This window comes from Salmo trutta, chromosome 1, assembly GCF_901001165.1.
Source record: "Salmo trutta chromosome 1, fSalTru1.1, whole genome shotgun sequence".
NCBI classification, from domain to species: domain Eukaryota; kingdom Metazoa; phylum Chordata; class Actinopteri; order Salmoniformes; family Salmonidae; genus Salmo; species Salmo trutta.
The window spans coordinates 76,865,104-76,890,726 of NC_042957.1; the positions used below are offsets into that span (position 1 = coordinate 76,865,104).

The following is a 25,623-nucleotide window of genomic DNA, read 5'->3' on the forward strand; positions in this document are numbered from 1 at the left end:
GCAATCACAACGTCAGATAGGACGCAGCCATAGCCAATCACAACGTCAGCTAGGACCCGGCTTCAGCTAATCAGAATGCATCGGCTAGAGAAAAAGGTCAAAGAGGACAAGGTGGAATTATGGCAGAATCAACATAAAAAAGGTGTGTGCGTGAGTGAGTGAGTGAGAGAGTGAGAGTGCATATACAGGGACTCACCCTAGTAGAGAGTCGTCCCCCAGCACAGCAGCTCCTTCTACCATACATTGTGCCAGGATGGTTAGTGGTAGCTTTTTCTGACACAAGACAGAAAGTATTAACATAATGCATTTCATATCATATCACCTCACAAGGTAGCAGAACATGTTCCTCTGTCACTGTGAATGGGGATATTATGGACTGGTATTTATTCCTGGTTTATTTGAATAGGACAGATAGAAACTCAATGACACATTGAAAAAACAAGAATCTGATAGGTGCTTACCGAGGGAGACTTGACTGATTTCTTCTCTCTCTCTTCAGCCCCTTGTTGGCCCTGCAGGCAGGCGGCCAGCTTCTTGTGAGTGCTGTGGGTCACCTGTTTGACCAGGTCCAACCGCTTCCCCACCTAGACCAGCACAGCAACACGTATCAGACACCACGCTAACAGGTAGGCCAGAAATCACACACACAGGCACGCACACACACACACCCACACACACACTTATTTACCTGAAGAAGATCGTCGCTTAACACTTCAGTTTTTTCTGCCCTAGAAAGAGAAAACATACCAGTCAGGATTGGGTTAGGGTGGAGAGGGTAGAAGGAGAAAACATACCAGTCAGGATTGGGTTAGGGTGGAGAGAGTAGAAGGAGAAAACATACCAGTCAGGATTGGGTTAGGGTGGAGAGGGTAAGGAGAAAACATACCAGTCAGGATTGGGTTAGGGTGGAGAGGGTAGAAGGAGAAAACATACCAGTCAGGATTGGGTTAGGGTGGAGAGGGTAGAAGGAGAAAACATACCAGTCAGGATTGGGTTAGGGTGGAGAGGGTAGAAGGAGAAAACATACCAGTCAGGATTGGGTTAGGGTGGAGAGGGTAAGGAGAAAACATACCAGTCAGGATTGGGTTAGGGTGGAGAGGGTAGAAGGAGAAAACATACCAGTCAGGATTGGGTTAGGGTGGAGAGGGTAGAAGGAGAAAACATACCAGTCAGGATTGGGTTAGGGTGGAGAGGGTAGAAGGAGAAAACATACCAGTCAGGATTGGGTTAGGGTGGAGAGGGTAGAAGGAGAAAACATACCAGTCAGGATTGGGTTAGGGTGGAGAGGGTAGAAGGAGAAAACATACCAGTCAGGATTGGGTTAGGGTGGAGAGGGTAGAAGGAGAAAACATACCAGTCAGGATTGGGTTAGGGTGGAGAGGGTAAGGAGAAAACATACCAGTCAGGATTGGGTTAGGGTGGAGAGGGTAGAAGGAGAAAACATACCAGTCAGGATTGGGTTAGGGTGGAGAGGGTAAGGAGAAAACATACCAGTCAGGATTGGGTTAGGGTGGAGAGGGTAAGGAGAAAACATACCAGTCAGGATTGGGTTAGGGTGGAGAGAGTAGAAGGAGAAAACATACCAGTCAGGATTGGGTTAGGGTGGAGAGGGTAAGGAGAAAACATACCAGTCAGGATTGGGTTAGGGTGGAGAGGGTAGAAGGAGAAAACATACCAGTCAGGATTGGGTTAGGGTGGAGAAGGTAGAAGGAGAAAACATACCAGTCAGGATTGGGTTAGGGTGGAGAGGGTAAGGAGAAAACATACCAGTCAGGATTGGGTTAGGGTGGAGAGGGTAGAAGGAGAAAACATACCAGTCAGGATTGGGTTAGGGTGGAGAGGGTAGAAGGAGAAAACATACCAGTCAGGATTGGGTTAGGGTGGAAAGGGTAGAAGGAGATAACATACCAGTCAGGATTGGGTTAGGGTGGAGAGGGTAGAAGGAGAAAACATACCAGTCAGGATTGGGTTAGGGTGGAGAGGGTAGAAGGAGAAAACATACCAGTCAGGATTGGGTTAGGGTGGAGAGGGTAGAAGGAGAAAACATACCAGTCAGGATTGGGTTAGGGTGGAGAGGGTAGAAGGAGAAAACATACCAGTCAGGATTGGGTTAGGGTGGAGAGGGTAGAAGGAGAAAACATACCAGTCAGGATTGGGTTAGGGTGGAGAGGGTAGAAGGAGAAAACATACCAGTCAGGATTGGGTTAGGGTGGAGAGGGTTTGAATGATTTAACAAGAACACTCTCAACAAGCCTCTGGGGAAACTCCTTAAGTACTTTATGTAGTTATTTTAATCAAGTTGCAGGGCCTTCAGAAAGTATTCATACTCCTTGACTTACTCCACATTTTGTTGTGTTACAACCTCAATTCAAAATTGAGCTATATGGTGAGATATATATGTCTATAAGAGCTCTATGGTGAGATATATATGTCTATAAGAGCTCTATGGTGAGATATATATGTCTATAAGAGCTCTATGGGGAGATATATATGTCTATAAGAGCTATATGGTGAGATATATATGTCTATAAGAGCCATATGGTGAGATATATATGTCTATAAGAGCAATACGGTGAGATATATATGTCTATAAGAGCTCTATGGTGAAATATATATGTCTATAAGAGCTCTATAGCTCTCTGGGGCTCATGTGTCTCAGAGTATTGGTGTGGTAAGAGTGGACACTGCCAACTCTAATGAAAAACTGAGCAGTTCCATCCAGTTAAATGGAGGCAAGGCCAGCTGTTTTGAATGATTTATTTCTCTGTGTGATCAGTATCAAACTGAAAGGGTATTATTGATGAGGCTGAGCAGGATAGAGGACAAACGTTTCCATATTTGAGCAATCAGCGTCGTGTCCTGTGTTGAAACATTTTGAAAAGGGGATACTACCTGAAGTTGTCAAAGAAGATTTGAACCACACACTTAATACATGTAGTTAATACATGTAGTTATAATGCGCCCTACTGAACACAATCTAGGTCTCTAATCTCAGAAGGCAAGTGTTTGGATGGTGTGTGTGTGTGTGTGGGGGGGGGGGGGGGGGTGAAGACTGTGCCCATGAACATCCCCTCAGGCACTGCCTCATGCTTCAAGTTAATAAATAAACAAAATAATGAATTAATTTGACAAGCTGCAAACAGCAGATGCTTCAAGTCCAATGGCAGCAGAGAAACAAACAGGACGGTCGAACAGAGCAGTGAATTCAGTCTACTGATGTTAATAACCAGATCACTGCTGATTAGAACCCTGCTGAATAGAACCCTGCTGATTAGAACCCTGCTGATTAGACCACTGCTGATTAGAACCCTGCTGATTATAACCCTGCTGATTAGACCACTGCTGATTAGATCCCTGCTGATTAGAACCCTGCTGATTAGATCCCTGCTGATTAGAACCCTGCTGATTAGACCCCTGCTGATTAGATCCCTGCTGATTAGATCCCTGCTGATTAGAACCCTGCTGATTAGACCACTGCTGATTAGATCCCTGCTGATTAGAACCCTGCTGATTAGAACCCTGCTGATTAGATCCCTGCTGATTAGACCACTGCTGATTAGAACCCTGCTGATTAGAACCCTTTAGATTAGACCCCTGTAGATTAGACCACTGCTGATTAGACCACTGCTGATTAGACCCCTGCTGATTAGACCCCTGCTGATTAGAACCCTAACCCTGCTGATTAGACCACTGCTGATTAGACCCCTGCTGATTATAACCCTGGTGATTAGAACCCTGCTGATTAGAACCCTGTTGATTAGAACCCTGCTGATTAGATCCCTACTGATTAGAACCCTGCTGATTAGAACCCTGCTAATTAGAACTCTGCTGATTAGACCCCTGCTGATTAGACCCCTGCTGATTAGAACTCTGCTGATTAGATCCCTGCTGATTAGACCACTGCTGATTAGAACCCTGCTGATTAGAACCCTTTAGATTAGACCCCTGTAGATTAGACCACTGCTGATTAGACCACTGCTGATTAGACCCCTGCTGATTAGACCCCTGCTGATTAGAACCCTAACCCTGCTAATTAGACCACTGCTGATTAGACCCCTGCTGATTATAACCCTGGTGATTAGAACCCTGCTGATTAGAACCCTGTTGATTAGAACCCTGCTGATTAGAACCCTGCTGATTAGAACCCTGCTGATTAGAACCCTGCTGATTAGACCCCTGCTGACTAGACACCCTGTTGATTAGAACCCTGCTGATTAGACCCCTGCTGATTAGGACCCTGCTGATTAGATCCCTGTTGATTAGACCCCTGTTGATTAGAACCCTGCTGATTTTAACCCTGCTGATTAGAACCCTGCTGCTTTTAACCCTGCTGATTAGACCCCTGCTGATTAGAACCCTGCTGATTAGATCCCTGCTGATTAGACCCCTGTTGATTAGATCCCTGCTGATTAGACCTCTGCTGATTAGACCACTGCTGATTAGACCCCTGCTGATTAGAACCCTGCTGATTTTAACCCTGCTGATTAGAACACTGCTGATTTTAACCCTGCTGATTAGAACCCTGCTGATTAGAACCCTGCTGATTAGAACCCTGCTGATTTTAACCCTGCTGATTAGAACCCTGCTGATTAGACCCCTGCTGATTAGACCCCTGCTGATTAGGACCCCGCTGATTAGACACCCTGTTGATTAGACCCCTGCTTATTAGACCTCTGCTCCCTGTTCTGCTGTGTGAAGGTTGGATGAGAGCCTGGGCCAGGGCTTCATCTCAATAGTCTTATGTGGCTTCCATCCTTCATCAACTTTCCATCTACACTTTGAAGAACCCTTTTTGGTTCCAGTTAGAACCCTTTTGGTTCCAGTTAGAACCCTTATGGATCCAGTTAGAACCCTTTTGGATCCAGTTATACCTCTTTTGGATCCAGTTAGAACCCTTTTTGGTTCCAATTAGAACCCTTTTGGATCCAGTTATAACCCTTTTGGATCCAGTTATAACCCTTTTGGATCCAGTTATAACCCTTTTGGTTCCAGTTAGAACCCTTTTAGTTCAGGTTAGAACCCTTTTGGATCCAGTTATAACCCTTTTGGATCCAGTTATAACCCTTTTGGTTCCAGTTATAACCCTTTTGGTTCCAGTTAGAACCCCTTTGGTTCCAGTTAGAACCCTTTTGAATCCAGGTAGAACCTTTTCCACTGAGGGTTCTACTGATCTGAAAACACAGGATGTGTCAAAGCAATATGAAGGATGGCTGCCTATTACACAGCCTACTAAAATACTATTCAGTCCACGTTCAGCACAACAGAGTAGAATGGGGGAAAGGAGACGAGAAGAGGAAGCCACTTCTAGAGTATTGAGATAGACCCCATGACTGAAGGCTAGTGCATCAGTCAGATGAAAGTAGTGAGCCAGAACACTGAATGGCCCATCAGCTTAGAACAGCACCCACCACTAGGTTGCTATGAAACATGATGACCATGAAGTAGGACTGATCTCTGAGGATGTTCGGTTTGGAACTCCATGACGTTTTTTTCACAGATGCATGTCGGATGAGAGGGGCTCTACACTGAGAGCAAATTTACTGAAGAAACGGCTTGTTCATCATGTTCACAATGACATAATACATGACAACAAAACCTTAATTTAGGCCTATGAATGCTATGATAAATAGAGTCATCTGTTCCAGAAGTATTGAGGGCACAATGTGTGCTGGTCCATGATGCTTCACTATGTCTGCATCATAAACAGAACCCTAGTCCCTTTCTAAGTAGCCTTGTATGAGCCGTACTGCCCATGGACAGGTGCTGGTCTAAAGTAGTGCACTATGTAGGGAATCTCTGGGTCCTGGTCAAATGTAGTGCACTATATAGGGAATCTCTGGGTCCTGGTCAAAAGCAGTGCACTATATAGGGAACAGGGTTCCATTTGGAACACAGGCTGTGTGTTCTTAACAAAGCTCGGGGAACAGGATGAATGAAAACTCTCTCTCTCTCCATTCCGTTCTATAAGGAGCTCACACACACCACAATCTGCCTCAGCATTCCAAGGCAGCCAGACCAAACTGTCCAATCAGAGCTAAGGGGGACAAGGGTACTTTCTGTGTGTATGGACTGCTGTCTGACACAGCAGGAAGCACCACGGCGACCGGCCCGTCTGACCAGTGGACACGGCCAATAATCTAGGCCTATAGTAGACTATAGAATTAGAATGACTAGAATGCCCTGTAGAACATACAATTAGGATGACTAGAATGCCCTGTAGAACATAGAATTAGAATGACTAGAATGCCCTGTAGAACATACAATTAGGATGACTAGAATGCCCTGTAGAACATAGAATTAGAATGACTAGAATGCTCTGTAGAACATACAATTAGGATGACTAGAATGCCCTGCAGAACATAGAATTAGAATGACTAGAATGCCCTGTAGAACATAGAATTAGAATGACTAGAATGCCATGTAGAACATAGAAATAGAATGACTAGAATGCCCTGTAGAACATAGAATTAGAATGACTAGAATGCCCTGTAGAACACAGATGACTAGAATGCCCTGTAGAACATAGAATTAGAATTACTAGAATGCCCTGTAGAACATAGAATTAGAATGACTAGAATGCCCTGTAGAACATAGACTTATGTTCAACCCATCACATTCTGTGATGGGTGGACCAGACTACCGTATACTGAGTGTAGGTTGGCTTCCCAGTCAAGCCTTGTGGCCCACCACTGAGACAGTAACATATGTTAACATTGCCAAAGCAACTGAAATAGATAGTAAACAAAAGTGAAATAAACAATAAAAACATTACACTCACAAAAGTTACAAAATAATAAAGACATTTCAAATGTCATAATTATGTGCAAATAGTTAAAGAACAAAAGGGAAAATAAATAAACATATATATGGGTTGTATTTACAATGTCTCTCTCTCTCCACACTACAGTACTTCCCCCTCCCTCTCTCTCTCTCTCTCTCTCTGTCTCTCCCTCTCCCTCCCTCTCTCTCCTTCTCCTTCTCTCTGCACTACTACACTACTACTCCTCCCTATCCCTGTCTCTGTCTCAGTCTGCACAGCCACTTCCTTGTATTGTGCCCCAGCCAGACCCCTGTGCCAGCTACAGGCCAATCAGCATCATAGCCATTATGTCTCAGTTATTTAAGAACAAAATGAGACTTTATCTTGTCGGTAAAGCAGAGAATGAGTTTAGAGTAAGATTATAATACTGTTTCTGTTTTAGTATTCAACAATAAGTCAAAAATACATGGACAACAAAAGGCCAAATATGTTACCAACTAGAAGCCCTGGCCGGCCCAAAGCCCCATCAAACCCTGTGTTGGTTTGATACCCGATACAGAACCCCTGGTCGGCCCATAGTCCCATCAAACCCTGTGTTGGTTTGATACCCGATACAGAACCCCTGGTCGGCCCATAGCCCCATCAAACCCTGTGTTGGTTTGATACCCGATACAGAACCCCTGGTCGGCCCATAGCCCCATCAAAACCTGTGTTGGTTTGATACCCGATACAGAACCCCTGGTCGGCCCATAGCCCCATCAAACCCTGTGATGGTTTGATACCCGATACAGAACCCCTGGTCGGCCCATAGCCCCATCAAACCCTGTGTTGGTTTGATACCCGATACAGAACCCCTGGTCGGCCCATAGCCCCATCAAACCCTGTGTTGGTTTGATACCCGATACAGAACCCCTGGTCGGCCCATAGCCCCATCAAACCCTGTGATAGTTTGATACCCGATACAGAACCCCTGGTCGGCCCATAGCCCCATCAAACCCTGTGTTGGTTTGATACCCGATACAGAACCCCTGGTCGGCCCATAGCCCCATCAAACCCTGTGATGGTTTGATACCCGATACAGAACCCCTGGTCGGCCCATAGCCCCATCAAACCCTGTGTTGGTTTGATACCCGATACAGAACCCCTGGTCGGCCCATAGCCCCATCAAACCCTGTGTTGGTTTGATACCCGATACAGAACCCCTGGTCGGCCCATAGCCCCATCAAACCCTGTGATGGTTTGATACCCGATACAGAACCCCTGGTCGGCCCATAGCCCCATCAAACCCTGTGTTGGTTTGATACCCGATACAGAACCCCTGGTCGGCCCATAGCCCCATCAAACCCTGTGATGGTTTGATACCCGATACAGAACCCCTGGTCGGCCCATAGCCCCATCAAACCCTGTGATGGTTTGATACCCGATACAGAACCCCTGGTCGGCCCATAGCCCCATCAAACCCTGTGAAGGTTTGATACCCGATACAGAACCCCTGGTCGGCCCATAGCCCCATCAAACCCTGTGTTGGTTTGATACCCGATACAGAACCCCTGGTCGGCCCATAGCCCCATCAAACCCTGTGTTGGTTTGATACCCGATACAGAACCCCTGGTCGGCCCATAGCCCCATCAAACCCTGTGATGGTTTGATACCCGATACAGAACCCCTGGTCGGCCCATAGCCCCATCAAACCCTGTGATGGTTTGATACCCGATACAGAACCCCTGGTCGGCCCATAGCCCCATCAAACCCTGTGATGGTTTGATACCCGATACAGAACCCCTGGTCGGCCCATAGCCCCATCAAACCCTGTGATGGTTTGATACCCGATACAGAACCCCTGGTCGGCCCATAGCCCCATCAAACCCTGTGTTGGTTTGATACCCGATACAGAACCCCTGGTCGGCCCATAGCCCCATCAAACCCTGTGTTGGTTTGATACCCGATACAGAACCCCTGGTCGGCCCATAGCCCCATCAAACCCTGTGATGGTTTGATACCCGATACAGAACCCCTGGTCGGCCCATAGCCCCATCAAACCCTGTGTTGGTTTGATACCCGATACAGAACCCCTGGTCGGCCCATAGCCCCATCAAACCCTGTGATGGTTTGATACCCGATACAGAACCCCTGGTCGGCCCATAGCCCCATCAAACCCTGTGATGGTTTGATACCCGATACAGAACCCCTGGTCGGCCCATAGCCCCATCAAACCCTGTGATGGTTTGATACCCGATACAGAACCCCTGGTCGGCCCATAGCCCCATCAAACCCTGTGTTGGTTTGATACCCGATACAGAACCCCTGGTCGGCCCATAGCCCCATCAAACCCTGTGTTGGTTTGATACCCGATACAGAACCCCTGGTCGGCCCATAGCCCCATCAAACCCTGTGTGGGTTTGACACAAAAGGAACACTGTGGTATTTACTGTCTTTAAAACAGCTGTACTGTATTTCTTATGAATCAGAAGATAATTCATGTTTATCTGACCTTTACCCTACTGTGACCATAGATACTATCATATCACCACACCACTATGCTTGACTACAGGGACGTTGCACTTTGCATCTTCTTATACCAGGAACAGTCCTGCATCTAACAAGCTGTCTCCTCCTACAGTTTTGTTCTGAAGGCACTCTGCATGTAGAACACTGACAGGGAACAAACCCCTTATTAACATCCATTTAATGCTGACAGAGTGTTGGTCATGCATATTGCATATGTAGTGGAGAAGCAGACGATGGACCTTTAATGGGCGCAGGGTAGCCTAGTGGTTAGAGCGTTGGACTAGTAACCGAAAGGTTGCAAGTTCAAATCCCCGAGCTGACAAGGTACAAATCTGTCGTTCTGCCCCTGAACAAGGCAGTTAACCCACTGTTCCTAGGCCGTCATTGAAAATAAGAATTTGTTCTTAACTGACTTGCCTAGTTAAATAAAATAAAAGTATAATGAAGCTACTGATTAGTCCTACAGTTCCAGGGTCAAGAGGAGAACTGTCACGTGGAATGACGAAGCAGGTACGGGGATTTCATAAATGACGGACATATAACGAGACAGGCACAGCAAACAGAAACTAAGACAAGAATCAATGCAGCAGCAGGGAACATAGCAAGGAAATGAACATGTGATAAGTGAGTCCAGGTGAGTCCAATAACGCTGATACGAGGGAGGGCAGGTGTGAGTGATGATGGCGGGAATGTGTGATGCTGGGTAATCTGGCGCCCTCAAGCGCCAGGGGAAGGGAAGCGCGGGAGCAGACGTGACAAGAACAGTTCCAGGGCCAAGAGGAGAACACTGATTAGTCCTACAGTTCCAGGGCCAAGAGGAGAACACTGATTAGTCCTACAGTTCCAGGGCCAAGAGGAGAACACTGATTAGTCCTACAGTTCCAGGGCCAAGAGGAGAACACTGATTAGTCCTACAGTTCCAGGGCCAAGAGGAGAACACTGATTAGTCCTACAGTTCCAGGGCCAAGAGGAGAACACTGATTAGTCCTACAGTTCCAGGGCCAAGAGGAGAACACTGATTAGTCCTACAGTTCCAGGGTCAAGAGGAGAACACTGATTAGTCCTACAGTTCCAGGGTCAAGAGGAGAACACTGATTAGTCCTACAGTTCCAGGGCCAAGAGGAGAACACTGATTAGTCCTATAGTTCCAGGGTCAAGAGGAGAACACTGATTAGTCCTACAGTTCCAGGGTCAAGAGGAGAACACTGATTAGTCCTACAGTTCCAGGGCCAAGAGGAGAACACTGATTAGTCCTATAGTTCCAGGGTCAAGAGGAGAACACTGATTAGTCCTACAGTTCCAGGGCCAAGAGGAGAACACTGATTAGTCCTACAGTTCCAGGGCCAAGAGGAGAACACTGATTAGTCCTGATTAGTCCTGAACACTACACTACACTCTTAGAAGAAAGGGTTCCAAAAGAGTTCTTCGGCTGTCAACATAGAAGAAGCCTTTTATGTTCCAGGTAAAACCCTTTTTGGACACAGAACACAGAGCACAGAGCACAGCGCACAGAACACAGAGCACAGAACACAGAACACAGAGAGCAGAGAGGCATGGGAACTGGGTCATTCCAGAATATACCAATAACTCTAATCAGAACCAGCCTGTTGGAAAACTGCTCTGTTAGCTGGAGCTGTGCTGAGAGAGAGAGAGAGAGAGAGAGAGAGAGAGAGAGAGAGAGAGAGAGAGAGAGAGAGAGAGGGTGGGAGGGAGGGAGAGAGAGAGAGAGGGAGGGAGGGAGGGAGGGAGAGAGAGAGAGAGAGAGAGAGAGAGAGAGGGAGGGAGGGTAAGATTGATTATGGTGTACAATGCTGGATGTGTGATTCAACTTCCACTGGTATCTTCCTACATGAAGATGACATGAACACAGCCTCAAAATGTATGTTCAGTATCCCTATTCATATTCAACACAACTAAAATACTGTACTGTATCAACACAACTAATACACTGTACTGTACTGTATCAACACAACTAATACACTGTACTGTACTGTATCAACACAACTAAAATACTGTACTGTATCAACACAACTAATACACTGTACTGTATCAACACAACTAATACACTGTACTGTACTGTATCAACACAACTAATACACTGTACTGTATCAACACAAATAATACACTGTGCTGTACTGTATCAACACAACTAATACACTGTACTGTACTGTATCAACACAACTAATACACTGTACTGTACTGTATCAACACAACTAATACAATGTACTGTATCAACACAACTAATATGCTGACCTGTATCAACACAACTAATACAATGTACTGTATCAACACAACTAATACATTGTACTGTACTGTATCAACACAACTAATACACTGTACTGTACTGTATCAACACAACTAATACACTGTACTGTATCAACACAACTAATACACTGTACTGTACTGTATCAACACAACTAATACAATGTACTGTATCGACACAACTAATACATTGTACTGTACTGTATCAACACAACTAATACAATGTACTGTACTGTATCAACACAACTAATACAATGTACTGTATCAACACAACTAATACACTGTACTGTACTGTATCAACACAACTAATACACTGTACTGTACTGTATCAACACAACTAATATACTGTACTGTATCAACACAACTAATACACTGTACTGTACTGTATCAACACAACTAATATACTGTACTGTACTGTATCAACACAACTAATACACTGTACTGTATCAACACAACTAATACACTGTACTGTATCAACACAACTAATACAATGTACTGTATCAACACAACTAATACACTGTACTGTACTGTATCAACACAACTAATACACTGTACTGTACTGTATCAACACAACTAATACACTGTACTGTATCAACACAACTAATACACTGTACTGTATCAACACAACTAATACACTGTACTGTATCAACACAACTAATATACTGTACTGTATCAACACAACTAATACACTGTACTGTATCAACACAACTAATATACTGTACTGTATCAACACAACTAATACAATGTACTGTATCAACACAACTAATACACTGTACTGTATCAACACAATTAATACAATGTACTGTACTGTATCAACACAACTAATATACTGTATTGTATCAACACAACTAATACATTGTACTGTACTGTATCAACACAACTAATACACTGTACTTTACTGTATCAACACAACTAATACACTGTACTGTACTGTATCAACACAACTAATACACTGTACTGTATCAACACAACTAATACACTGTACTGTACTGTATCAACACAACTAATACACTGTACTGTATCAACACAACTAATACACTGTACTGTACTGTATCAACACAACTAATACACTGTACTGTATCAACACAACTAATACAATGTACTGTGCTGTATCAACACAACTAATACACTGTACTGTATCAACACAACTAATACATTGTACTGTACTGTATCAACACAACTAATATACTGTACTGTATCAACACAACTAATACACTGTACTGTATCAACACAACTAATACAGTGTACTGTACTGTATCAACACAACTAATACAATGTACTGTACTGTATCAACACAACTAATACACTGTACTGTACTGTATCAACACAACTAATACACTGTACTGTATCAACACAACTAATACACTGTACTGTATCAACACAACTAATATACTGTACTGTATCAACACAACTAATATGCTGTACTGTATCAACACAACTAATACATTGTACTGTACTGTATCAACACAACTAATACACTGTACTGTACTGTATCAACACAACTAATACACTGTACTGTACTGTATCAACACAACTAATACACTGTACTGTATCAACACAACTAACACACTGTACTGTATCAACACAACTAATATGCTGTACTGTATCAACACAACTAATACACTGTACTGTATCAACACAACTAATGCACTGTACTGTACTGTATCAACACAACTAATACACTGTACTGTATCAACACAACTAATATACTGTACTGTATCAACACAACTAATACACTGTACTGTATCAACACAACTAATACATTGTACTGTACTGTATCAACACAACTAATACACTGTACTGTATCAACACAACTAATACATTGTACTGTACTGTATCAACACAACTAATACACTGTACTGTATCAACACAACTAATACAATGTACTGTACTGTATCAACACAACTAATACAATGTACTGTATCAACACAACTAATATGCTGTACTGTATCAACACAATTAATACAATGTACTGTACTGTATCAACACAACTAATACAATGTACTGTACTGTATCAACACAACTAATACACTGTACTGTATCAACACAACTAATATGCTGTACTGTATCAACACAATTAATACAATGTACTGTACTGTATCAACACAACTAATACATTGTACTGTACTGTATCAACACAACTAATACAATGTACTGTACTGTATCAACACAACTAATACACTGTACTGTACTGTATCAACACAACTAATACAATGTACTGTACTGTATCAACACAACTAATATACTGTACTGTACTGTATCAACACAACTAATACACTGTACTGTATCAACACAACTAATATGCTGTACTGTATCAACACAACTAATACATTGTACTGTACTGTATCAACACAACTAATACAATGTAATGTACTGTATCAACACAACTAATACACTGTACTGTATCAACACAATTAATACACTGTACTGTATCAACACAACTAATATACTGTACTGTATCAACACAACTAATACACTGTACTGTACTGTATCAACACAACTAATATACTGTACTGTACTGTATCAACACAGCTAATACACTGTACTGTACAGTATCAACACAACTAATATACTGTACTGTACTGTATCAACACAACTAATATACTGTACTGTATCAACACAACTAATACAATGTACTGTATCAACACAACTAATACACTGTACTGTACTGTATCAACACAACTAATATACTGTACTGTATCAACACAACTAATACACTGTACTGTATCAACACAACTAATATACTGTACTGTACTGTATCAACACAACTAATACACTGTACTGTACTGTATCAACACAACTAATATACTGTACTGTACTAATTGCAGTCGCTGTACTCATAATATACAGGAGAACGATCGCCTTATGGCAAGGATAGCTGTGCTGCAAGCCCAGCTTCAGACGCAATCATTAGGCAAGGGTCATTTCAGTGTAGGAAAGGATGAAACAGCGTCTGTGCCACCAGTAAGTACAGATAGTAGTATAAATCCCCTCGCACGGTCCCCGCAGCCAGACAATTTTCTCATGGCTTCTGGAAGGAAATTCTGTAGAAATGCTCAACCGGTGTCGCTCATTCAGCCGACAGAAACTTTCAACCGGTTCTCCCCATTAAGCAACGAGTCAGAGGTCGAGACTTCTCTGGTCTGTCCTCCCGTTACAGGGTCTGAGACGCCGAAGCCTCCCACCATTAGCTCTGACAAATTGAAAACCCTAGTCATTGGTGACTCCATTACCCGCAGTATTAGACTTAAAATGAATCATCCAGCGATCATACACTGTTTACCAGGGGGCAGGGCTACCGACGTTAAGGCTAATCTGAAGACGGTGCTGGCTAAAGCTAAAACTGGCGAGTGTAGAGAGTATAGGGATATTGTTATCTACGTCGGCAACAACGATGTTAGGATGAAACAGTCAGAGGTCACCAAGCGCAACATAGCTTCAGCGTGTAAATCAGCTAGAAAGATGTGTCGGCATCGAGTAATTGTCTCTGGCCCCCTCCCATTTAGGGGGAATGATGAGCTCTACAGCAGAGTCTCACAACTCAATCGCTGTTTGAAAACAGTTTTCTGCCCCTCCCAAAAGATAGAATTTGTAGATAATTGGCCCCGTTTCTGGGACTCACCCACAAACAGGACCAAGCCTGGCCTGCTGAGGAGTGACGGACTCCATCATAGCTGGAGGGGTGCTCTCATCTTATCTACGAACATAGACAGAGCTCTAACTCCCCTAGATCCACAATGAGATAGGGTGCAGGCCAGGCAGCAGGCTGTTCGCCAGCCTGCCAGCTTAGTGGAGTCTGCCACTAGCACTGTCAATGTAGTCAGCTCAGCTATCCCGTGTCTGTGCCTCGACCTAGGTTTGGCAAAACTAAACATGGCGGTGTTCGCCTTAGCAATCTCACTGGAATAAAGACCTCCACCATTCCTGCCATTATTGAAAGAGATTGTGATACCTCACATCTGAAAATAGGCCTACTTAATTTTAGATCCCTCACTTCAAAGGCAGTTATAGTCAATGCACTAATCACTGATCATAATCTTGATGTGATTGGCCTGACTGAAACATGGTTTAAGCCTGATGAATTTACTGTGTTAAATGAGGCCTCACCTCCTGGTTACACTAGTGACCATATCCCCCGCGCATCCCGCAAAGGCGGAGTTGTTGTTAACATTTACAATAGCAAACTTCAATTTACAACAACAACAAAAAACGACTGCGTTTTCGTCTTTTGAGCTTCTAGTCATGAAATCTATGCAGTCTACTCAATCACTTTTTATAGCTACCTCACTGAGTTCCCTGAATTCCTGTCGGACCTTGTAGTCATGGCAGATAATATTCAAATTTTTGGTGACTTTAATATTCACATGGAAAAGTCCACATACCCACTCCAAAAGGCCTTCGGCGCCATCATCGACTCTGGGTTTTGTCCAACATATCTCCGGACCTACTCACTGCCACAGTCATACTCTGGACCTAGTTTTGTCCCGTGGAATAAATGTTCTGGATCTTAATGTTTTTCCTCATAACCCTGGACTATCAGACCACCATTTTATTACGTTTGCAATCGCAACAAATAATCTGCTCAGACCCCAACCATCAAAAGCCGTGCAATAAATTCTCGGACAACCCAAAGATTCCTAGATGCCCTTCCAGACTCCCTCCACCTCTCCAAAGGACGTCAGAGTACAAACATCAGTTAACCAACTAACTGAGGAACTCAATTTAACCTTGCGCAATACCATAGATGCAGTCGCACCCCTAAAAACAAAAAATATTTGTCATAAGAAACTAGCTCACTGGTATACAGAAAATACCTGAGCTCTGAAGCAAGCTTCCAGAAAATTGGAACAGAAATGGCGCTACACCAAACTGGAAGTCTTCCGACTAGCTTGGAAAGACAGTACCGTGCAGTATCGAAGAGTCCTCACTACTGCTTGATCATCCTATTTTTCCAACTTAATTGAGGAAAATAAGAACAATCCAAAATGTATTTTTGATACTGTCGCAAAGCTAACGAAAAAGCAGCAACGCCCAAGAGAGGATGGCTTTCACTTCAACAATGATAAATTCATGAACTTCTTTGATGAAAAGGGTCATTAGAAAACAAATTACGGACTCCTTTTTAAATCTGCGTATTCCTCCAAAGCTCAGTTGTCCTGAGTCTGCACAACACTGCCAGGACCTAGGATCAAGGGAGACACTCAAGTGTTTTAGTACTATATCTCTTGACACATTGATGAAAATAATCATGGCCTCTAAACCTTCAAGCTGCATACTGGACCCTATTCCAACTAAACTACTGAAAGAGCTGCTTCCTGTGCTTGGCCCTCCTATGTTGAACATAATAAACGGCTCTCTATCCACCGGATGTGTACAAAACTCACTAAAAGTAGCAGTAATAAAGCCTCTCTTGAAAAAGCCAAACCTTGACCCAGAAAATATAAAAAACTATCGGCCTATATCGAATCTCCCATTCCTCTCAAAAATGTTAGAAAAAGCTGTCACTGCCTTCCTGAAGACAAACAATGTATATGAAATGCTTCAGTCTGGTTTTAGACCCCATCATAACACCGAGACTGCACTTGTGAAGGTGGTAAATAACCTTTTTAATGGCGTCAGACCAAGGCTCTGCATCTGTCCTCGTGCTCCTAGACTTTAGTGTTGCTTTTGATACCATCGATCACCACATTCTTTTGGAGAGATTGGAAACCCAAATTGGTCTACACGGACAAGTTCTGGCCTGGTTTAGATCTTATCTGTCGGAAAGATATCAGTTTGTCTCTGTAGACGGTTTGTCCTCTGACAAATCAACTGTAAATTTCGGTGTTCCTCAAGGCTCCGTTTTAGGACCACTATTGTTTTAACTATACATTTTACCTCTTGGTAATGTCATTCGAGAAACATAACGTTAACTTTCACTGCTATGCGGATGACACGCAGCTGTACATTTCGATGAAACATGGTGAAGCCCCAAAATTGCCCTCGCTAGAAGCCTGTGTCTCAGACATAAGGAAGTGGATGGCTGCAAACTTTCTACTCTTAAACTCGGACAAAACAAAGATGCTTGTTCTAGGTCCCAAGAAAAAAAGAGATCTTCTGTTGAATCTGACAATTAATCTTGATGGTTGTAGAGTCATCTCAAATAAAACTGTGAAGGACCTCAGCTGTCACGTCCTGACCAGCAGAGGGAGTAGTTGTTTAGTATTTTGGTCAGGACGTGGCAGAGGGATGTTTGTTTTGTATGGTGGGGTGTTTGATTTATGTGTTCCTGGGTTTTGGGTGTATGTTCTGGGTTAGTATGTTCTAGGTTGTATTTCTGCATTCTGTCTAGTTTAGGTTTTCTATGTTTAGGTTTGGGTGCTGGACTCTCAATTGGAGGCAGGTGTTTCTCGTTGCCTCTGATTGAGAGTCCTATATATGGGTTATTGTTTGGTGTAGTGTTTGTGGGAGATTGTTTCTTGTTTTGTGTGTGTGAGCCTGACAAGACTGTGTTGTTGTTCGTGAGTTCTTTGTTTGTTATTTTGGTGTTCTCTTGGTTGAAAATAAATACAAGATGAGCATCCACATTCCTGCTGCGTTTTGGTCCTCCATTCCCGACGACAACCGTTACATCAGCATTACTCTGGACCCTGATCTCTCTTTTGAATAACTTATCAAGACTGTTGCAAGGACAGCTTTTTTCCATCTTCATAACATTGCAAAAATCTGAAACTTTCTGTCTAAAAAGGATGCAGTAAAGCTAATCCATGCTTTTGTCACTTCTAAGTTAGACTACTGCAATGCTCTACTTTCCGGCTACCCGGATAAAGCACTAAATAAACTTAAATTAGTGCTAAACATGGCTGCTAGAATCTTGACTAGAACCAAAACATTGTATCATATTACTCCAGTGCTAGCCTCTCTACACTGGCTTCCTGTTAAGGCAAGGGCTGATTTCAAGGTTTTACTGCTAACCTACAAAGCATTACATGGGCTTGCTCCTACCTATCTTTCCGAATTGGTCCTACCGAACATACATACACGTACGCTATGGTCACAAGACGCAGGCCTCCTTACTGCCCATAACATTTCTGAGCAAACAGCTGGAGACAGGGATTTCTCAAATAGAGCTAAATTTTTATGGAATGGTCTGACTATCCATGTGAGAGACGCAGACTCGGTCTCGACCTTTAAGTCTTTATTGAAGACTCATCTCTTCAGTAGGTCTTATGATTGAGTGTAGTCTGGTCCAGGAGTGCGAAGGTGAATGGAAAGGCACTGGAGCAACGAACCACCCTTGCTGTCTCTGCCTGGCCTGTTCCCCTCTCTCCACTAGGATTCTCAGCCTCAAACCCTATTACATGCCGTCCCTAGGAGGGGTGCGTCACTTGAGTGGGTTGAGTCACTGACGTGATCTTCCTGCTCGGGTTGGCGCCCCCCTCGGGTTTATGCCATGGGGGAGATCTTCATGGGCTATACTCGGCCTTGTCTCAGGATAGTAAGTTGGTGATTGAAGGTATCCCTCTAGTGGTGTGGGGGCTGTGCTTTGGCAAAGTGGGTGGGGTTATATCCTGCCTGTTTGGCCCTGTCCAGGGGTATCGTCAGACGGTGCCACAGTGTCTCCCAACCCCTCCTTGTCACGTCCTGGCCAGTATAAGGGTTAATTAGTATTGTAGTTTGGTCAGGACGTGGCAGAGGGTATTTGTTTTATGTGGTTCAGGGTGGTGTGTTTGTTTAAAGGGTGTTTGATTTAGTATTTCCGGGTTTTTGGTTGATGGTCTATGTTTATGTATTCTATGGTTAGTCTAGTGTGTGTGTTTCTATGTTTGGTTAATTGGGGTTGGGACTCTCAGTTGAAGGCAGGTGTTGTCTATCTGCCTTTGATTGAGAGTCCCATATATTAGGGTGTGTTTGTGTTTGTTATTGGTGGGTGATTGTTCTGTGTTTCACCTTGTGCCTTACCAGACTGTTTTTTGTTGTTGATTGTTTGTGTTTTTTGTTATTTTTGTACGTTCATTTTGTAGTTAATAAAAGTCAAGATGAGCCTACACGTACCTGCTGCGTTTTGGTCCTCCTTTACCGACGACAGCCGTGACACTCCTGTCTCAACCTCCAGTATTTATGCTGCAATAGTTTATGTGTTGGGGGGCTAGGGTCAGTCTGTTATATTTGGAGTATTTATCTTGTCTTATCCGGTGTCCTGTGTGAATTTAAGTATGCTCTCTCTAATTCTCTTTCTCTCTCTCTCTCTCTCTCTCTCTCTCTCTCTCTTTCGGAGGACCTGAGCCCTAGGACCATGCCTCAGGACTACCTGGACTGATGATTCCTTGCTGTCCCCAGTCCACCTGGTCGTGCTACTGCTCCAGTTTCAACTGTTCTGCCTGCGGCTATGGAAACCTGACCTGTTCACCGGACATGCTACCGTGTCCCAGACCTGCTGTTTTCAACTCTCTAGAGACAGCAGGAGCGGTAGAGATACTCTCAATGATCGGCTATGAAAAGCCAACTGACATTTACTCCTGAGGTGCTGACCTGTTGCCACCTCTACAACCACTGTGATTATTATTATCTGACCCTGCTGGTCATCTATGAACATTTGAACATCTTGGCCATGTTCTGTTATAATCTCCACCCAGCACAGCCAGAAGAGGACTGGCCACCCCTCATAGCCTGGTTCCTCTCTAGGTTTCTTCCTAGGTTCCGACCTATCTAGGGACTTTTTCCTAGCCACCGTGCTTCTACATCTGCATTGCTTGCTGTTTGGGGTTTTAGGCTGGATTTCTGTACAGCACTTTGTGACATCAGCTGATGTAAGACATCAGCTGATGTATTTATAAATACATTTGATTGATTTGATTGACTACAATTAATATACTGTACTGAACTGTATGAACACATAGTGACTACAACTAATATACTGAACTGTATGAACACAAAGTGACAACAACTAATATACTGTACTGTATGAACACATAGTGACTACAACTAATATACTGAACTGTATGAACACAAAGTGACAACAACTAATATACTGTACTGTACTGTATGAACACATAGTGACTACAACTAATATACTGAACTGTATGAACACAGTGACAACAACTAATATACTGTACTGTACTGTATGAACACATAGTGACTACAACTAATATACTGAACTGTATGAACACAAAGTGACTACAACTAATATACTGTACTGTACTGTATGAACACAGTGACTACAACTAATATACTGAACTGTATGAACACAGTGACAACAACTAATATACTGTACTGTACTGTATGAACACATAGTGACTACAACTAATATACTGAACTGTATGAACACAGTGACAACAACTAATATACTGTACTGTACTGTATGAACACAAAGTGACTACAACTAATATACTGTACAGTATGAACACAAAGTGACTACAACTAATATACTGTACAGTATGAACACAAAGTGCCAGCCTCTGCAGGCCAGTTTATGATGATATTACATGCTCAGCCTCAGTACCTCAGTGCCTCAGTACCTCAGTACCTCAGTGCCCCAGTACCTCAGTGCCCCAGTACCTCAGTACCTCAGTACCTCAGTACCTCACTGCCCCAGTACCTCAGTGCCTCAGTACCTCAGTACCTCAGTACCTCAGTGCCCCAGTACCTCAGTACCTCAGTACCTCAGTGCCCCAGTACCTCAGTGCCCCAGTACCTCAGTGCCCCAGTACCTCAGTGCCCCAGTACCTCAGTACCTCAGTGCCTCAGTACCTCAGTACCTCAGTGCCCCAGTACCTCAGTACCTCAGTACCTCAGTGCCTCAGTACCTCAGTACCTCAGTGCCCCAGTACCTCAGTGCCCCAGTACCTCAGTGCCCCAGTACCTCAGTGCCCCAGTACCTCAGTGCCCCAGTACCTCAGTGCCCCAGTACCTCAGTACCTCAGTACCTCAGTACCTCAGTGCCTCAGTACCTCAGTACCTCAGTGCCTCAGTGCCTCAGTATGATACTTGCAGGTCGACTGAACAGCTACACTTTCAGAAAAAAATATGCTATCTAGACCTCAAAACAGTTCTTCAGGTGTTCCCATAGGAGAACCCTTTGAAGAACCCTTTTTGGTTCCAGTTAGAACCCTTTTGGTTCCAAGTAGAACACTTTCCACAGAGGGTTCTACATGGAACCCAAAGTAGTTCTACCCGGAAGCAGAAAGGGTTATCCTACGGGGACAGCAGAAGAACCCTTTTGGAACCCTTTTTTATAAGAGTGTAGGAGCTTGTCATCACTCCTCTGTCTCTGATAGGCCACTGGAGTTGTTCGTCATCGCCCTCCTGTCTCTGACAGGCCAGTGTAACAGCTCCTCATCGCCCTCCTGTTTCTGATAAGCCAGTAGAGCTGTTTGTCATCGGGCAACAAAGATGGACAGGCCGTCAGTCTCGTTGGCCTGTATCAAGGTCTCAGATGAGACAAGAAATCACAAGATGACAGCATCATCCAGAGGAGGGAGGGTCTGTGTTAACAGCAGCATGTTACAGTCTAGAGGAGGGAGGGTCTGTGTTAACAGCAGCATGTTACAGTCTAGAGGAGGGAGGGTCTGTGTTAACAGCAGCATGTTACAGTCTATGGGAGGGAGGGTCTGTGTTAACAGCAGCATGTTACAGTCTAGAGGAGGGAGGGTCTGTGTTAACAGCAGCATGTTACAGTCTAGAGGAGGGAGGGTCTGTGTTAACAGCAGCATGTTACAGTCTAGAGGAGGGAGGGTCTGTGTTAACAGCAGCATGTTACAGTCTAGAGGAGGGAGGGTCTGTGTTAACAGCAGCATGTTACAGTCTAGAGGAGGGAGGGTCTGTGTTAACAGCATCATATGTTACAGTCTAGAGGAGGGAGGGTCTGTGTTAACAGCAGCATGTTACAGTCTAGAGGAGGGAGGGTCTGTGTTAACAGCAGCATGTTACAGTCTAGAGGAGGGAGGGTCTGTGTTAACAGCATCATATGTTACAGTCTAGAGGAGGGAGGGTCTGTGTTAACAGCAGCATGTTACAGTCTAGAGGAGGGAGGGTCTGTGTTAACAGCAGCATGTTACAGTCTACGGGAGGGAGGGTCTGTGTTAACAGCAGCATGTTACAGTCTACGGGAGGGAGGGTCTGTGTTAACAGCAGCATGTTACAGTCTAGAGGAGGGAGGGTCTGTGTTAACAGCAGCATGTTACAGTCTACGGGAGGGAGGGTCTGTGTTAACAGCAGCATGTTACAGTCTAGAGGAGGGAGGGTCTGTGTTAACAGCAGCATGTTACAGTCTAGAGGAGGGAGGGTCTGTGTTAACAGCAGCATGTTACAGTCTAGAGGAGGGAGGGTCTGTGTTAACAGCAGCATGTTACAGTCTAGAGGAGGGAGGGTCTGTGTTAACAGCAGCATGTTACAGTCTAGAGGAGGGAGGGTCTGTGTTAACAGCATCATATGTTACAGTCTAGAGGAGGGAGGGTCTGTGTTAACAGCAGCATGTTACAGTCTAGAGGAGGGAGGGTCTGTGTTAACAGCAGCATGTTACAGTCTAGAGGAGGGAGGGTCTGTGTTAACAGCATCATATGTTACAGTCTAGAGGAGGGAGGGTCTGTGTTAACAGCAGCATGTTACAGTCTAGAGGAGGGAGGGTCTGTGTTAACAGCAGCATTTTACAGTCTAGAGGAGGGAGGGTCTGTGTTAACAGCAGCATGTTACAGTCTAGAGGAGGGAGGGTCTGTGTTAACAGCAGCATGTTACAGTCTAGAGGAGGGAGGGTCTGTGTTAACAGCAGCATGTTACAGTCTAGAGGAGGGAGGGTCTGTGTTAACAGCATCATATGTTACAGTCTAGAGGAGGGAGGGTCTGTGTTAACAGCAGCATGTTACAGTCTAGAGGAGGGAGGGTCTGTGTTAACAGCAGCATGTTACAGTCTAGAGGAGGGAGGGTCTGTGTTAACAGCAGCATGTTACAGTCTAGAGGAGGGAGGGTCTGTGTTAACAGCAGCATGTTACAGTCTAGAGGAGGGAGGGTCTGTGTTAACAGCAGCATGTTACAGTCTAGAGGAGGGAGGGTCTGTGTTAACAGCAGCATGTTACAGTCTAGAGGAGGGAGGGTCTGTGTTAACAGCAGCATGTTACAGTCTAGAGGAGGGAGGGTCTGTGTTAACAGCAGCATGTTACAGTCTAGAGGAGGGAGGGTCTGTGTTAACAGCAGCATGTTACAGTCTAGAGGAGGGAGGGTCTGTGTTAACAGCATCATATGTTACAGTCTAGAGGAGGGAGGGTCTGTGTTAACAGCAGCATGTTACAGTCTAGAGGAGGGAGGGTCTGTGTTAACAGCAGCATGTTACAGTCTAGAGGAGGGAGGGTCTGTGTTAACAGCAGCATGTTACAGTCTAGAGGAGGGAGGGTCTGTGTTAACAGCAGCATGTTACAGTCTAGAGGAGGGAGGGTCTGTGTTAACAGCAGCATGTTACAGTCTAGAGGAGGGAGGGTCTGTGTTAACAGCAGCATGTTACAGTCTAGAGGAGGGAGGGTCTGTGTTAACAGCAGCATGTTACAGTCTAAAGGAGGGAGGGTCTGTGTTAACAGCAGCATGTTACAGTCTAGAGGAGGGAGGGTCTGTGTTAACAGCAGCATGTTACAGTCTAGAGGAGGGAGGGTCTGTGTTAACAGCAGCATGTTACAGTCTAAAGGAGGGAGGGTCTGTGTTAACAGCAGCATGTTACAGTCTAGAGGAGGGAGGGTCTGTGTTAACAGCAGCATGTTACAGTCTAAAGGAGGGAGGGTCTGTGTATACAGCAGGTGTTAGTACTTCCCCTCTGGGCTATGTGGAGGAGCTGGGTTTATTAATTGAACACGACAAGCAGGAGACAAAATCCAGTGTGAGAACTACAGTAACATTCCATTCCTAGAATGGAGAGTTTATCAACACAGGGGACAGCAGCACCATGAACAGCTAGCTTAGCACTTCCAGTGAGCACAGCCACTCAGGCTCCTTCCAGCTGGGACGAAAGGGAAGACGGACTATTAGCCCAGATCTGTTCAGGGACAGTCAGACATCCATGCTGCTCTTTGAAGTGCTTTGTTTACCACAGACACATTTCCTCTCAGGATATCAATTTTGGTACACTTAATCAGCTTATCATGGACCAGCGATGAAACAACATGCCTGGAAAGCAGGAAGTGATGGAACTGCTTGGACGTATAGGACAATGGATCATCATGTTAATCAGCTTGCAATTAAGGACGCAACCTAGTAGGGTTAATGTTGACAGTCCTAAGGGCTGAGCTGTGCTGAGGGAGAGGAGAGGGCACATAATGAAACCATGCAGATCTATGCAGGTCTTACTGCTACTATGCCATGCTGTGTGTGTGTGTGTGTGTGTGTGTGTGTGTGTGTGTGTGTGTGTGTGTGTGTGTGTGTGTGTGTGTGTGTGTGTGTGTGTGTGTGTGTCCAGGTCTAATCTCTACTGTACCATCTGTTCACTGCTCTACCTGGGCCGACTGATGACTCAATATAGATTACACATCCTCTATCTATGGAAATACATCTATGAAATTACATACAGTGCATTCTTAAAGTATTCAGACCCCTTGACTTTTTCTACATTTTGTTACATTACAGCCTTATTCTAAAATGGATTCGTTTTTTCCCCTCATCAATCTCCAAACACAATACCCCATAACGACATCACAATACCCCATAATGACATCACAATACCCCATAATGACAAAGCAGAAACAAGTTTTTTGAAATGTTGTAAATGTATCCATTTTTTTTAAATATCACATTTACATAAGTATTCAGACCCTTTACTCAGTACTTTGTTGAAGCACCTTTGGCTGCGATTACAGCCTCAAGTCTTCTTGGGTATGACGCTACAAGCTTGACACACCTGTATTTGGGGAGTTTCTCCCAAAACACAAGTGAAACAAACACAACTAAATATGGTCTCCAATTAGAGACAACGACAACCAGCTGCCTCTAATTGGAGGTCATTGCCAAAAACCCAACATAGAAATAGAAAACTAGATATACACATAGAAATAGAAAACATAGAACCAAAACCAAAAACACTGAAACACACAAAACAAACACCCCCTGCCACGCCCTGACCAAACTACAATGACAAAAAA

The 25,623-nt window shown here is 44.2% G+C and overlaps 1 protein-coding gene across 6 annotated transcripts in view; it reads right to left on the minus strand.

Annotated features, from left to right (window-relative positions):
• Positions 1–25,623, minus strand: part of LOC115208099 (rho GTPase-activating protein 44) — a 101,667-nt gene that overhangs the window by 41,718 nt on the left and 34,326 nt on the right. For 5 of the 6 annotated variants that reach the window (XR_003881095.1, XM_029775900.1, XM_029775889.1 and 2 more), the window contains exons 2-4: positions 689–728; positions 462–584; positions 197–273 (exon numbers count right to left, since the gene is read on the minus strand). Coding sequence is in view for 5 of the 6 variants with exons in the window: in XM_029775900.1 (XP_029631760.1) it covers positions 197–273; positions 462–584; positions 689–728 (240 nt within the window). In the remaining variant the exon portion in view is untranslated. Of the gene's footprint in view, positions 1–196; positions 274–461; positions 585–688; positions 785–25,623 lie in introns of those variants that run through there. The other variant, XM_029775909.1, reaches the window with a different exon arrangement.